This window comes from Sminthopsis crassicaudata, chromosome 3, assembly GCF_048593235.1.
Source record: "Sminthopsis crassicaudata isolate SCR6 chromosome 3, ASM4859323v1, whole genome shotgun sequence".
Taxonomy (NCBI): Eukaryota; Metazoa; Chordata; class Mammalia; order Dasyuromorphia; family Dasyuridae; genus Sminthopsis; species Sminthopsis crassicaudata.
Window position 1 is genome coordinate 257964115 of NC_133619.1, and position 16459 is coordinate 257980573.

General features: G+C 34.6%; 1 protein-coding gene across 6 annotated transcripts in view; it reads right to left on the reverse strand.

The window, feature by feature from the left end:
• PDE9A (phosphodiesterase 9A) overlaps nucleotides 1-16459 on the reverse strand; it is a 161587-nt gene that overhangs the window by 17543 nt on the left and 127585 nt on the right. For 4 of the 6 annotated variants that reach the window (XM_074300558.1, XM_074300563.1, XM_074300560.1 and 1 more), the window contains 3 exons: nucleotides 15952-16026; nucleotides 4289-4375; nucleotides 3011-3115 (listed from right to left, as the gene is read on the reverse strand). In XM_074300558.1, coding sequence (XP_074156659.1) covers nucleotides 3011-3115; nucleotides 4289-4375; nucleotides 15952-16026 — 267 coding nt within the window. The remainder of the gene's footprint in view (nucleotides 1-3010; nucleotides 3116-4288; nucleotides 4376-15951; nucleotides 16027-16459) is intronic. The other 2 variants (XM_074300559.1, XM_074300561.1) reach the window with 1 other exon arrangement.

The window sequence follows — 16459 nt, forward strand, 5'->3', positions numbered from 1 at the left end:
AAGTAGCAGACTTTAGAAATGGCCAATAAGGGTGTATGATGGACCTCAGACCTTCTGTAATCTTGATTTTGTATACATACTGCATGTTCCCAGTACATATCTGCTAATAGATTCTCTAAAAGACTCATAAAAATCTGTTACAAACGTTCCCCGCTCTTATCAAACTTCCTATAATTGTGCTTCTTACCACCCTCTCTACTGAGGACTTTGCCTCATAGTTCACCAGAACAATCGAGACCATTCACTGGGTTTGACCCTGACAAGGAAAAGAATCATTTTCTTTCCTTTTTTTTCATCTGAAACTGAAAAGAAGAGTTTAGGGGGGGTGGGGAGGAAGATGTTTGAGTGATATGAAATGAGCAGGGTAAGAAAAAAGGGAGTTTCTTGGCAAATGACCTTTTGAGGTTTGTTTTATTTTTATGTTTGTTTTGGAGAAAGCAGATTTGATTTAGTTGATATAATTGATTTATGGAATACAGTCAGTCACATATGATGAAGTATTATATTTTTAATAGGCATACATATTTATACAATTATCTTGCTGCACAAGAAAAATCTGATCAAAAAGAAAAATGAGAAAGAAAATAAAATTCAAGCAAACAACACCACAAGAAGTGAAAATGCTATGTTGTGATCCACACTCAGTACCCACAGTCCTCTCTCTGGGTGTAGATAGCTCTCATCATCATAAGATCATTGGAATTGGCCTAAATCATCTCATTGTTAAAAAGAGCCACAACTGTCAGAATTGATCATGTGATGAAGTACTGATGCAGTAAAAAGGCTCTGATATTTGTTAATTTGTTTATGAAATATTAACATTTATTTCTAAGTTGGAAAGGGGAACATGGGGACAAAAGTCAACCTATTAAAAAAAAAACTCACTTTGGATTCATAAGAAAGGTCCAAAATATTGAGAGGTAAGCCCAAGAAAGACATGACTTTGGCACCTGGAAGAACTCAACAAGGAAATAACCTTAGCCATCTGTGTTCTATCTATGTGTGTCTCATTATTATTGTACAAGTTTATGCTTATTCTTTCCATGGATGCTATATGTACTTTCAAGAGAATGTACCTTCAGAGTTATGGTAAGGGTAGCAGGGAGGTGGTCATGGTGGAGGTGAAATGAGAATGTTTTATAATTATTGTTTTTGCTATACCATTTTAGTAAATGTTTTTGCTAAAAATTAATACTCTGTCTACTCTACTAAATTGATTGTTAATGGAAAGTAATAAAGATAATCATAATAATTAAATAGCTATTACTATGTGTCATTATCATCTTATTTGATTCTCACAACAACCCTGAGAGAGAAGTGCTACTATTAATTTCATTTTACAGATGAGGAAACTGAGGCAAAAAAGTGAATCACATATCTAATAAGTGTCTGAGGTCACATTTGAATTCAGGTCTTCCTGATTCCAGGCCTGGTGTTCTATCTATGCCATGTGTACTTCCCATTTTATACCAGTCTTGTGAACCTCACAACATGGCCAGACCCTATTTGAAGGTAATAAGGAGAAACTGGTACAAACTTTTCTTCACTAGGTTTTCAGATAAGGACAAACCACTTCCTGCCTCTTCCTTAGGGATTCTAGAGTAGGAAAAACCAATCATTTTCTCACTAGGACTGTGGACCATTCAGAGACTACAACTCTTTCTGTCAAGATGTGACTGGGACAAACCACTTTGCCATCCCATTTCCATCAATTTGATATTAAACTCCTGGCTTCTTTGTTTAGAAAGATGTGAATAATGGAGAAAGAGGTAGATGGTGGAAATAATTTAGGGTTAGGGTTTAGTAAAGCATTATTTTCAAATAGGAGAAGAAAGCAAAGGATGTAAGGTTAAAAAATAGTGTAGTGTTAAGCTAATTCACCAAAGAGTTAAGTTTGAGAAAATGGAAGGAATGACAAAGGAAAAAGTTTAAGATTAAAAGAAGTTTGTTCATTTTGGAGCAGGTATATCAGAGGACAAAGTGGGCAGCCAAATCAAAAGTGGAACATTAATGAGTAAGGTTGAGGTAAATGGGAGTAAGCAAGTGGGAAGCTGGTTTTGGAGAATAGTGTTTGGATATCATTAGGTGAGCATTCTGAATTCCTGAAATGGGAAGCTGGAATGTGCTAAATATTGAGAAGTTTGTCCAGCTAGGGTGAATTTTGTTAGAGAGAAGTCTTGCCTTGAAGGAGACAGATGATAAAGACTATTTGAGATCCTTCCTTGAGATGGACCTTGTAGCAGGTAGTGATGCTAAAGGCAGTGAGGCCTCAGGAGATCTACAATCCAGGAGGAAAGATTCAGGAGGCAGTAGTACCTGTGTGTGTGTGTGTGTGTGTGTGTGTGTGTGTGTGTGTGTGTGTGTGTGTGTGTAAATGGAAGAAGAGCTCTTATTTTAAAGCTGGAGGATATCTAAGAGGCCATAGAAACCACCTAACCTTGGCTTAGTGGTCCTGATTGAGTTCTGCTTTGAAGGTGGCCCTGAAGGAAGCTAGAAAACTGGTGATATGATGACAGAGGGCACATAGGGGGAGCTTGTCTTCTGTTCAGGTTCTATACCAAGGACCAGAGCCAACAGAATCTGGAAGCTGCAAGATGTGAGATGAATGGTTAGGTCTTATCTTCAGGCAGTAGGAATGGTGGTAGTGCTGTGTTGGGGCTCTCTGGGACATGATGGTTAGATATGAATAGTAGACATAGGAGAGTCTTGTGTAGTCCACTGACAGTCAATGTATAGGAGGATAAGAAAACAACAGAATATAACATTAATGGCTTGGAACTCTAAACTTTAATTTTAGCCTGGGGTAAATTTAAAGGTAGATGTCTGTCAGCCAAGGGCTGCTAATAGAGTGTTCCCCTTTTCTTCTGCCCAAGAAAGGACACCTTTTTTCCCAGATAAAATCTGGATCTTGTTTTCATTCCTTTCTCAGCATTATGAAGCTGTGATGAGACCCCAGACTGAAAGGAAGAAGGAGATTTATGTTCCTAGAGGAGGCAGAACAAGTACCCACCTGGAGAAAGCAGAGAGATATCATGCAATACATCATCTGGGTCACACAGAAGCAGTGTCGAAAGTTATGAAAAGGGTTGTTTCTATAGTTATCATGGATGCAGAGCTGCCAAAATAAAAAAAAAAAAATACACACACACACACACACACACACACGAGCTGAATTTTTGACACTATTAAGCACTTATGCTTTTCTAGACTGAGGAAGACTATCCATCTTCCCTCTCCATTTCTGACACTAACTTCAGACTTTGTTGTTATTTTTCCTTCCCATCTCCCCTCCACCAGTTCTTTTTAAAATAATAACAATAGTTTTTATTTAAAATATTAGGTGCCTATCTCTGAAGATACTAAAATGAACTGATAGATTCCACCTGAAGCAATTAAGATTACCTTTGTAACACATGGGGAAATTGGTTCCCATAAAATGAAATTACTTTCCATGAGACATGTATGAAATCAGCAATAAAGCAGAGAATAGAACTTAGATCTTCTAAAGCAAGACCCATTAGAACACATCATATCACTTTGCTTATGTTAGTTTGTACATTTTTTTCTTTGACTCATTTTTTTTCAAACTCATCAAATACAGAGTTTAAGATGCAAGGAATATTGTTTATTTACAGTAAAAACAGGCTTTAGGAGTTGCGCCACCAATTAGTTCAGTTGTGCTTTGTTTTTATTTTTTGTCTAAAACTGTAATTTCAGTGAAGAAGGGTAGTCTCAGAAGTGGTCTTGAATAGAATCTATAAATTAATTCATTTTTTAAAAACCAACTCAGAATTAGAAACATCACACACACACACACACACACACACACACACACACACACACACACACGTCTCATCTCTGTGGTCCCAAGACTTTTCTTGAGGTTCTGGATGCTAACATTTTCCTTAGATCTTGAATTTTTCAGGCCATCACATCAGAAAAAATTTTGCAAGTTGGATTTGCAACTGTATCAATTTCTATTCTCATTATATACTATAAGCTATTTCATATAATATGTTTATATATGTAATTTCATCTAATTTTTCTTATTTCATATAATATGAATATATTATTAAACTATGAATAATTTGCTATTTCATATAATATGCTTAACAATAGCTTATATATAAGTTATTTCAGCTTGGTAGAGAGTTAAAAATCAAGTTTTTAATAGCACTCCTAAGGACACCCTTCAATTTTAGGAAGCCCAGTTTTGTCGGAAAAGTATCTGAAGAATCAAAACATTTGTAATTCCAAACAAGAGACAAATTATATGCATAATAGTTACCAGCCACTTCTTCAGCGTGATAGGGTTGATATTAAAATCTTTGACTAGACCAAGATCATGGTACATGTGTTCTAAACAGCTTAGCATCTGTAAGGAAATTGAGAAAAGAATTGTTATTAAAACATGCTCCCTTATTATAGAATCTAAGATTGGAAAGGAACCTTACAGGATAAGACTTCCAGAACAAGCAGATTCTTGTTCCTGACAAAATATCTGTTCTACAAATCACTGAAAGTGGTCATCTTGCTTCTACCTAAAACTTCCCATTTCACTTTTGGGTAGTTCTAATTGTTAGCAAGTTTTTCCTGATGTCAAATCATAATCTGCCTCTAAAAACTTTCATCTAGCTTAGTTCTGTCTTCTGAGGCCAAACAGGAGAAGTCTAAACCCTTTTTCCTGGCAATACTTTAAACATTTGTGTACTAGTTTCTTCAACAACCTCCTGCTTTGAATACAGCATAAATTTCCCTTGCATTGTCTACATATTCAAGGTGTCAAAAAGATGGGTTGTTTAAAGCCTTACTAATATAAATCTGGTGACATCATAAAGAATTCTTTGTTTCAGAAATCAAGAGGAATTCTATAAAAGAAGATGGGGTAAACAATAGGAAAATATGCAGGTGGGATAGCAAATGGCCATCTCAAGGTTATGTTTATTTTTTGGTGTATTTAGAAAATTATCTCATTAGGGAATGGCTAAATAAACTGTGATATGTGATTATTATGGAATTCTATTATGCTATAAGAAATGATGAGTTAGATGCTCTCAGAAAAATCCGGAAAGACTTTCATGAGCTGATGCAAAGGGATATGTATTAGGTATAAATAAAGTAACTATCATAAGATGATCAACTGTGAATACCATAACTGCTCTTAGTAATACAATGATCAAAAGACAACTGAAGGACTTAAGGTGAAAAATGCTATCCATACCCAGAGAAAGAACTGATGGTATTTTGAATGCACATCAATGCATAGGTTTTTTTTTTGCTTTATTTTTTTTGAAGGGTTTCTTTCTTTCTTTCTCTTTTTATGGTCTATGTTTTCTTTCACAATATGACTATTATAAAAAAAATTGCATCACTACACATGTAAAGCCTATCTTGAATTGCTTGTATTCTCAATGAGAGTGGATAGGGAGGGAGGAAGAGAAAAACATGGAACTCAGAAGTTTAAAAACAAATGTTTTTAATCCACTCTGCTATCTCCTGTTTCATGGGAGAGTTCATTCCATTCACATTCACAGTTAAGATTACTAACTCCAAGAATAAATTTTAAAAATGCATTTTTACATGTAACTGAGAAATTTTTTTAAAAAAGAAAGAAAAACCATCTATTTAACTAAAATTTTAGCTCAAGCTCCAGTATAAAAATATTGAAAGCAAAATCCAAGTTCTGTATCTCTTATAAAAACACTTCAAAGGTATAATTAAGAAGGGATTAAAGGTACACATAAATATATAAAGCATAAATATAAAGTAAATAAAAATATACTTTGTTGTAATTCAGTAATGTCTAATTCTTCTTGATTCCATTTGAGATTTTTTTTCTTGGCAAAGATACTGCAGTAGTTTGTTATTTTTCCAGCTTATTTTACAGATAAGGAAACTTATACAAATAGAGTTAAGTGACTTGCCCAGTGTCACCTAATAATGACAATGTAATCACTAGTAATAGACAAATATGGGGGCAGATTTGAATTCAGGAAGACAAGTTTTCCAGATACCAGACCTAGAACTCTTATCCATTGCTCTTCTAACTGCCAAAAGTAATCAAATATAAGGTAATTTGATAGAGAGAACAAAAGATCAGGAAAGGAAGATGCTTCCTAAAGGAAGAAAAGGACTTTGTGAAGTAGAGGTAAGGAGAGAGTGTAATCCAGCCACTTGGGATGGCTAGTGAAATGGCATAAAGATAGAGGATGGAATTCCATGTGTGAAAAGTAGAGAAAAGGCAAGTATTGCTGGATTGAAGAAGACAAAAAGGTGAGTATTGTCTAAAGTTATAAAGAAGGTTGAGTTGAGATTGAGAAAAGCTTTAAAAAAGCTAAATGGGGGCAGCTAGATGGCACAATGGATAAAGCTCTGACCCTGGAGTCAAGAGAACTTGAGTTCAAATTTGATTTCGGATACTGAACACTTACTAGCTTCATGACCCTGAGCAAGTCATTTAATTCCAATTATCTTACCAAAAAAAGAAAAAAAGCTAAATCAAGGAATTAATATTTGATACAGATGAAGCAAGGTGTTACTGGAATTAATTGAATAGGGGAGTCATTTAATTAAATCTGTGTTTAAAGTACATCACTTTGACAGCAATCTGTAGGATGGACTGGAATGGAGAGAACCTTGAGCCAAGAAGACTAGTTAAGAGTTCATCTAGACATGAAGTGAGGATAACTTAATCTAAGATAAGAGGCAAGGTGAGGATTCACACACAAGAAGAATGGGTAGTATGTATATCTATATGTGTAGATGCCTACATGTGTATATCTAGAAATGGTAAGATTTGTTAATTGATTGTGAGGTAAGGGAGAGTTAGAAGTGGAGAATAAAATTGAGATTATGAACCTGTGAGATTAGAGGAATGATAGAGCCTTGGCAAAAAAAAATTTCCCTTGGAGGGAAAGATAATATATTCAGTTTCTGACATATTAAGTTAAATGGCGTTGGGAAATCTAATTTGTAATGTCCAGAAGGCAACTAGTGATGCAGAACTGGAGTTCATGAGAGGGACTGGGACTGAATTTATTGAATTATCTGTGAGATTTTATTGGCTCAGGATATTTAAGACTTGGGACACTGACATAGTTTTCTGGCCTTCTACATTTAAGGGGCTAGACCATTTTCTGTTAGGTTTCTGACTGAAGACTAGTAGGATAATTTAATGCTGACTTAGAAGAGATTAGCTCAGCTGAATCAAAACTATATCCTGAATGAATATATAGTCCCTGCTCTGAATGTCCTTCCTCCGAAGGACTAAGCAAAACTTTCTTTGTTAATTTGTTAGATGGAATATGAGTTTTTCTTTTCATTCTAATTTCATACCCAAAATACAGGAGGACTAGCACAAGTTAGACTCAGTCTATGACATGTGGCAACAGTTGACAGTTTTTAAAATGAGCCCCAGATGATCTCTGTGCTTTTGATGATTCTTCTGCTAGTTCCAATGTAGGGTGGCCTTTTATGTAAGGTTTGTTCCATAATCCCTGAGGGACTTTTCAGTTTGACCTTTCAGTAACTAGTGTTTATAAACTATGTTTATGTTCAGTTTCATCAATAATTATACCCTGAAGGGAACAGCAGAAATATCATGCATTGAATTTGCATATTTTTAAATGGAGAGGTATGATAATTATCTTCAAATTCATCAGCTGTGTTGACCTTGGGCTTTCTAATTTTTACTAATTTTTAATTTTCAAGTTCTACTAGGAGATTCTCTCTAAACTCAATTTATGTTCAAAACAGCTGGGAAGGATTAGATTTTTTTTTTTTAGCTTTTTATTTTCAAAATATATGCATAGGTAGTTTTCAACATTCAATTTTTCAAAAACCTTGTGTTCCAAATTTTTTCTCCCTCTCTTTGCTCCACCCACTCTCTTAGACAGCAAGTAATCCAATATATGTTAAGTATATGTGATAATAAATATGTATATGTATATATACATGTGGAAACATTTATTATGCTACACAAGAAAAAATCAGATCAATAAGGGGAAAAATGAGAAAGAAAATAAAAAGCAAGCCACCACCAACAAAAAAGGTGAAAATATTATGTTGTGATCCACAGTTTCCACAGTCCTTTCTCTGGGTACAGATAGCTCTCTCCATCACAAGTCTATTGGAATTGGCCTGAATCACCTCATTGTTGAAAAGAGCTTAGTCCATCAGAATTGATCATCACATAATCTTGTTGTTGTGTACAATGATCTCCTGGTTCAACTTACTTCACTTAACATCAGTTCATGTAAGTCTCTCCAGGACTTTCTGAAATCCTCCTGCTGATCATTTCTTAAAGAACAATAATATTCCATAGCATTCATATAACATAACTTATTCAGCCATTCTCTAATTGATGGGTATCCATTCAAATTCTAGCTCCTTGCCACTACAAATAGGGCTGCTACAAACATTTGATACTTTCTCCTTTTTTATAATTTCTTTAGAATTCAGGCAAAGGATTGGATTTTTCAAATGAGAAGTTTCCCCCCAGCAGAAAAAAAATGAATAATGAAGAATTCTGCCTTGCCCTGTCTTTGTTGGATCTACATAGATACATTGATAGTAGTCATCTACTGAAGCCCATTGAATAAGGGAAGCTCCTATAACCTTTAAGAATTATATAAATTGTATTGTATATAATCTGTTAAATAATTTTGATAACATCCTATCTTGAGAGTTTATGAAGAATCACTTTTGTCTTTTAGAAGCCTTAATGCCTTTTGTCTCTTACATTGTATCCTGATTATTTTTAAAATTTGGTGGTGGTCTTTATTGCCAAAGAGTGATCTGACCTTTCTGTGATCTTTGTATATTAATGAGGGATAGAATTGTTTAGTTTTCAAATACTGACCTGAGCTGGAGCTAGAGCTAGGGAGAAAGTTTCTCATGTCCTTGATATTATGAATTTTATGAAAAATACTATGTAAACTGTTGTTCCATAATGCAGTATGATTGTTTTTATGTTTTCCCTCCTCCCTTATATAACTATACTTCTGTCCAATTCTGGGTCTAGTGTCCTAACTCTTCTTTTTAAAGAAAGAATTTATAAAATATAGGTGTTAGATTTCTATCTTTGTACTTTACTCCTGAGCCAAATTTATTTGGCATTTTTTTTTATCATTCTCCCACTTCTTATTGAAATTACTGAGTATTCTGCTAAAAAACTACTAGAAATAATTCAAAATTTCAGCAAAGTGGCAGGATACAAAATAAATCCACATAAATCCTCGGCATTTTTATATATCACTAACAAAATGCAACAGCAAGAGATACAAAGAGAAATTCCATTCCAAACAAATGTTGAGAGTATAAAATATTTGGGAATCCATCTACCAAAGAAAAGTCAGGAATTATATGAGAAAAATTACAAAACACTTGCCACAAAAATAAAATCAGATTTAAATAATTGGAAAGACATTCAGTGCTCTTGGATAGGCCGAGCGAATATAATAAAGATGACAATACTCCCCAAACTAATCTATTTATTTAGTGCTATACCAATCAGACTCCCAAGAAACTATTTTAATGACCTAGAAAAAATAACAACAAAATTCATATGGAAGAATAAAAGGTCAAGAATTGCAAGGGAACTAATGAAAAAAAACTCAGAGGAAGGTGGTCTAAGTGTACCTGATCTAAAGCTATATTATATAGCAGCAGTCACCAAAACCATTTGGTATTGGCTAAGAAATAGACCGGTAGATCAGTGGAACAGATTAGATACAAAGGACAAAAAAGGGTACATCTATAGCAATCTAATCTTTGACAAACCCAAAAATTCCAACATTAGGGATAAAAATTCATTATTCGGAAAAAACTGTTGGGAAAACTGGAAATTAGTATGGCAGAAATTAGATATGGATCCACACTTAACACCATATACCAAGATAAGATCAAAATGGGTCCATGATTTAGGCATAAAGAGGGAGATAATAAATAGATTAGAGGAACAGAGGATAATCTACCTCTCAGACTTGTGGAGGAGGAAGGAATTTATGACCAGAGGAGAACTAGAGATCATTATTGATCACAAAATAGAAGATTTTGATTACATCAAACTAAAAAGTTTCTGTACAAATAATACTAATGCAAACAAGATTAGAAGGGAAGTAACAAATTGGGAAAATATTTTTAAAAACAAAGGTTCTGACAAAGGTCTCATTTCCAAAATATATAGAGAACTGACCATAATTTATAAGAAACCGAACCATTCTCCAATTGATAAATGGTCAAAGGATATGAACAGACAATTCTCAGAGGAAGAAATTGAAACTATATCCACTCACATGAAAGAGTGTTCCAAATCACTACTGATCAGAGAAATGCAAATTAAGACCACTCTGAGATACCACTACACACCTGTCAGATTGGCTAAGATGACAGGAACAAATAATGATGAATGTTGGAGGGGATGTGGGGAAACTGGGACACTAATACATTGCTGGTGGAGTTGTGAAAGAATCCAGCCATTCTGGAGAGCAATCTGGAATTATGCCCAAAAAGTTATCAAACTGTGCATACCCTTTGACCCTGCAGCGCTACTACTGGGATTATATCCCAAAGAAATACTAAAGAGCGGAAAGAGACATATATGTGCCAAAATGTTTGTGGCAGCTCTTTTTGTTGTAGCTAGAAACTGGAGGATGAATGGATGTCCATCAGTTGGAGAATGGTTGGGTAAATTGTGGTATATGAAGGTTATGGAATATTATTGCTCGGTAAGAAATGACCAGCAGGAGGAATATAGAGAGGCCTGGAGAGACTTAAATCAACTGATGCTGAGTGAAATGAGCAGAACTAGAAGATCACTGTACACTTCAACAACAATGCTGTATGAGGATGTATTCTGATGGAAGTGGAAATCTTCAACATAAAGAAGATCCAACTCACTTCCAGTTGATCAATGATGGACAGAGGTAGCTGCACCCAGAGAAGAAACACTGGGAGGGGAATGAAAATTGTTAGCACTAATATCTGTCTGCCCAGGTTGCATGTACCTTCGGATTCTAATGTTTATTGTGCAACAAGAAAGTGATATTCGCACACATGTATTGTACCTAGACTATATTGTAACACATGTAAAATGTATGGTATTGCCTGTCGTCGGGGGGAGGGAATAGAGGGAGGGGGGGTAAATTGGAAAAATGAATACAAGGGATAATATTATAAAATATATATATATATATATAATAAAAAAAAAAGAAATTACTGAGTATTAAACTGATTTAATTTTGAAGTTATTTTCTTACTCTTTATATAATTTCTCTATTGCCATATCCTTTGTAAGAGTTGTTAGAATAAAAATTGCAATTAATTTCTTGGGAATCCTTTAACAAATATTCATTATAAGCACTGGGATATGAATTAACAGAGTGTGATAAGGATCTAACATTTAGCAATTAAATAAGTGTTTACTTTTAGCACTCTGACTCCCATTCTGCCACCTATCATTGTCATTGTTGAAGCAGAAAGTGGTCTTTAAGGATTTAATTCTCTTTTATTTTTCTTTGTTTCATTGCCATTATAACCTATGGTTCATAGTTTCCCCAAAGACTTTTGGTTCAAGCATCCTCATGTTAAATTGATGTTGATAGGGATTTGACCCTAGGTGCAGTGGTCCTCAAACTTTTTAAATAGGGGGCCAGTTCACTGTCCCTCAGACTGTTGGAGGGCTGGACTATAGTAAAAACAAAAACTCACATTTTGTCTCCGCCCCTCAGCCCATTTGCCATAAGCCAGCAAGGCACACAAACATCTTCAGCTGGCCACATCTGACCCTGGTAGAGCGTCAGTTTCTTGACACTCTATTGTTTCTATTCTGCTGATCTCCAAAATAAAATAAGCATAGGTCAGTTTCTCCAAATGTGGGTAACAAGACCCTGTCTTCCTCAAAGGCACTGTTTATTTTTGCTCCCATGGAAAATTGATAAAGCGCTAAGGACTCATAGCAATTGATGATCAAATACATAAAATTAAAATCCATTAAACTCTACTTGAGAAGTAAACATATTTTGGGGGCTGTTGGAGACCTTTATTTAACTCAGACCTATATCATCTAAGTTACTAGCTTTGCTCATGAAGTTGAATTCTTCATATTATTTCCCTCTGGGCTATGTAGACTTTTCTTCTCTTTCCATGAAAAGTTCATAAAGGCTAGCTCTCAAGGCTGTCAATGCCCAAACACTTGAATTCAGGAATTATTTGATTGGGTAACTCTTGATTTGGGGATTATCCATAAAGTGGTACTGAGAGCGGAAAAAAAATCCAATTTTCATATATCTCCCTTCAGTCCTTGTGAAAACAGGGATATCTATAAGCAGATCATATATGAACATATCTAGTTCTGCCATGTGTTTGTTTGGGGGTTCTTTTTAATGTCCTGACTACTCTCATGTCTTGGATATAGCAAGTACATTCTTAGATAAGTCTGGTCTCTGATTTGTCACCAAGAAAAGAAACAGAAAATAGAAGGTGATCAAGAACTGAAGATCTTGGAATTTCCTTTTTAGACTTGCCCTACACTTATCTTTCAATATCATTGCCACCAACTTTGGAACTGTCCAGGAAGAAAGAGTTTCGATCAGGTACTTATGAATTTGTAGCAATTTGCTTACAATTTCATGAGCAAGACATATATCATCTCTTGCCTGGTGATTCAACTCCTAATTTATGCTGGATAAGATTTTTCTCTGAATTTTAGAGTTAGGAAAAGAAGAAAAACTGTGCTTAGTTTTCATTTTTAGGTGATTTTTTTTTTTTTTTTTTTGCAGGGGGAAAAATCATAGTCATTAAAAAAAATCACCTAAAAATGAAAACTAAGCACAATTTTTCTTCTTTTCCTAACTCTAAAATTCCAAGAAAAATCTGATCCAGTATAAATTAGGAGTTGAATCACCAGGCAAGAGATGATATATGTCTTGCTCATGAAAATAACAATAAAATATATGATAATCACCATATACATGTAATACTGCATTAAGAGGCTTCCATATGTAAGGGATATATAGGGAAGTTGGTAGGAAGTGCATTTCCTTTTAAGGATGTCCCACTAGTAACCCTGATGACAGCAATGGCATATAGGAACAGGGTTGGATGTAAGAGCTCATATTTTGGGTATAAGGTCCCTTTAACTTGAAAAGAATGTAGGGTATTTAAAGCAAGTTTTCCTTGAAGCAGGAGATTTCACATGCAAATTCTCTTTTTAAAAAAACTTGGCTTATTTTTGCCATCAAATCTAATCTCACTTTGGACCAGGAGTGATACTAAATTACTTTGTGTATGCATGTGTATATTGACACATGTGTACACATATACATATATGCACACATACATAAATAAAAATTTGCCACTGCTCCTGATGCTGCCATGTATGTACATCTGTGAATATGCATGCACATGCATACATACATAGATTTATACATAAACACATAAATATGTAATAAATAGATGGTTGATTTATCATAGATAGATATTTTGTTTATGGAAAATTGTGTGTGCCAGGAGTCATGATTTTAAAGTGCCTCCATTGCATTTTAGAATTCAAAAATAGAGTTAGTGGCTGATTTCCTTTCCCTTGTGCTCAAACATACTAAAGTGGGGAAGACTTCTGTCCTACAGAGATCCAAAACACCAAATCTCTATGAATACTAGCACTAATCATTCTAGATAAGGATTTAATGTTTATCCAATTTTCTTTTGTTTAAAGAGGGTAAGGAATACATTATTATTGTAAGAGTAGTGAGCAAGGTGGAGGAAGGTGTTAGAGAGTCCATTTGGAAACAAAGCTAATGGTTTGTGCTGCCAGCTACTGAAATAGAATTAGCTTCCCCTTCTGAGGTTGGCCTTCTCCCAAGGGGAGAAGAAGTCATAAAACAACTTAATGGAAATACTAGCTTAGAACTAAATTTGTTTTTTAATAGACAGGGGAGGGAAAATACAAATATTCTTTTGTTGATCTATAATTTTATCCTGAGTACTTTACTAGGTTTTAGCTTAAAAGTAAGTCACTTCTCAGCTTCCTATTCCTATTTTTTGCAAGTGAAGCTTATGAAATGATAGAGGAAGGGGGAGGGAAGTTGGCATCCCGAGATCCTGTGCTTCACCTGACTCTGGCTGCCTTTTTTATTGAATAGCAGGGAAGGAGAATGGCCTCTGGCTTCTTTCTCTTAGATGCTTCTAAAATATTATCCCAGAAATCCAAGTTCCACATACATTACCACCTGGTGAACTCTGATATCACATCTATTTGATCATCTTGGGGCCTGTCAAACCAAGGCTACTCAAAAAAGGAATATTTTTTTTTCTTTAGAGAACTTTTAAATTGAAATGTGAAAGAAAATAAAACAGAACCTTTGTAAATCAAACAGAAAACCCTTAAACAACCATTTTCTCCCCCAAATTGAAATCAGTTCCTGGCCATTTACAGTGCTAAGACAAGTTCATCTCCTATGACATAATTTTCCATTCTAACATCGATCCTCCTATGATTCTTCTTAGCCCCAACTTCTGCATTTCATTGTAGATCCTCAAATTTTGCAGAGCTTTTCTAATATAGCAGTGAAACTAGCAAATGTTGCCTAACTTTGTAACTCATCTTCTGTAGTTTCTTGTAGTAGAGAACCACAAATATCATTTACACTCTTGTCTATTCATTGTCCATGGACCAGATAGAACTTAAACCTCTGCTAAGTGAAATCTGTTTTGTTGTGCAAAATCTTCATCACCCCACAGAAGACAGTCTTCAGAATTTTCCCTGCCTGGAAAAACAAAAACCAAAACCAAAACCAAAAACTCTTCTTCTTCAACAGGAAGAAGAATTACCTCATATAAGTTTGTTTCTATTTGTCAGTTTCAGATTTGACAAAAGCTTGCCCAATGAGCAGATCAAAAGGGGATATTTTTTAGTCATATTGCAGAAAATGACTCAAATTCCCTTGATCTTTCATTGGTGTTGGATCTGGGATCCATTGTTGTTACATAGCTCCCTTGAAGCATGCAGGATTGGTGTCCTTTCTGTGCAGTATCATAGCCAAATCATTTTAAATCTAAAGAATTTAATAGATCAAGCTTAATTGAGGAAAAGAAAACTTTTTTGCTCAATACTAACCATCAATCAATCATTAATCAAGCATCTATTATGCACCTATTTTTTTTTGTCAGGCATTGGGGTAGGTACTAGAGATAGAAACACAAAGATGAACGTCCCTGCTTTTAACTAACTTATATTTTATTGGCAGATATAACATATGCATATATAATAATACACAAATTAGATATAAGAAAAGTTCAGGAGAAAGGTATTGTGTAATGCTAGCATTATTACTAAATTCTTTAGTTTCAAGGTCCTACTTTTTGCATGATTGAAGTAATGATGCTATGTTGTCTTTGTCCAATCATTTTTAGTCATGTTCTACTCCTCAGGACTCCATTTGGGGTTTTCTTGGCAAAGACATTGGAGTGATTTGCCCTTTCCTTTTCTAGCTCCTGTTACAGATAAGGAAACTGAAGCAAACAGGCTTGCTATAGCAAGCTGTGTACAGCTACTTAGTATCCAAAGCCAGATTTGAACTCAGGAAGATGAATCTTTCTGACTCCAGGCCCAACACTATCAATTATACCATGTAGCTGCCTGATGATGCTACCATGTAGCTGCCTGATGATGCTATACAAATGCTCTTTTTTTTTTCTTTTTTTCTTTTGGACTGCATTAGATTATGTATCCTTATTTTTGATTCACTATCACTTAGGTATGAAATATATAATTTAAACTAGCAGCCTGGATATTAAAAATAAAAGAGGAGGCTGGGGAAGGTCACCTTAAATAGAACTATCTCTTTTGTAATCTTCATTAGGACCATAGGATTAGATAAGAGAATAAGTTTTGCTTAGGATTGTTTTTAAGTGACTAATTGAGGATGTTAAATATATTGGTTTTCCACTCACCTCATTGGGCTCCCAGAGCCAGACATCAAATGTAGGCTTCTTGAGAGCTTCTATAGTCTCTTGAGAAAGCATGTACTGAAGAAGAAGATTCAATATTATTTATGACTGCATTCCCATTCAAGCCATATAGAGTTAATTACAATACACTTTAGAAGAATAAAGCATTGGTAAAGTAACTGGAGAGATTGTTATATTCATGCCTGGATCATACCAATATAGTAAAAATGAAAATACTGCTTAAATACAATTATATATTAATTGCTATGTTAATTCAAAAAGCAAAGAGATACTTAGGAAAAGGTCTAGAATCTCAAGGGAAAATGTGAAAAAAAAAGAAAAAAGAATAAAGGAGAAATAAAACTTCCAGATGTAAATTATATTACAAAGCAGTAGTACAAAACTACTATGTAATGATCAAGAAACAGATATTGATTAGTGGAACAGATTAGGTAAGGATGAATCAAAGCCAGTTTAGCAAAACAGTTTTTAATAAACACAAGAACATATA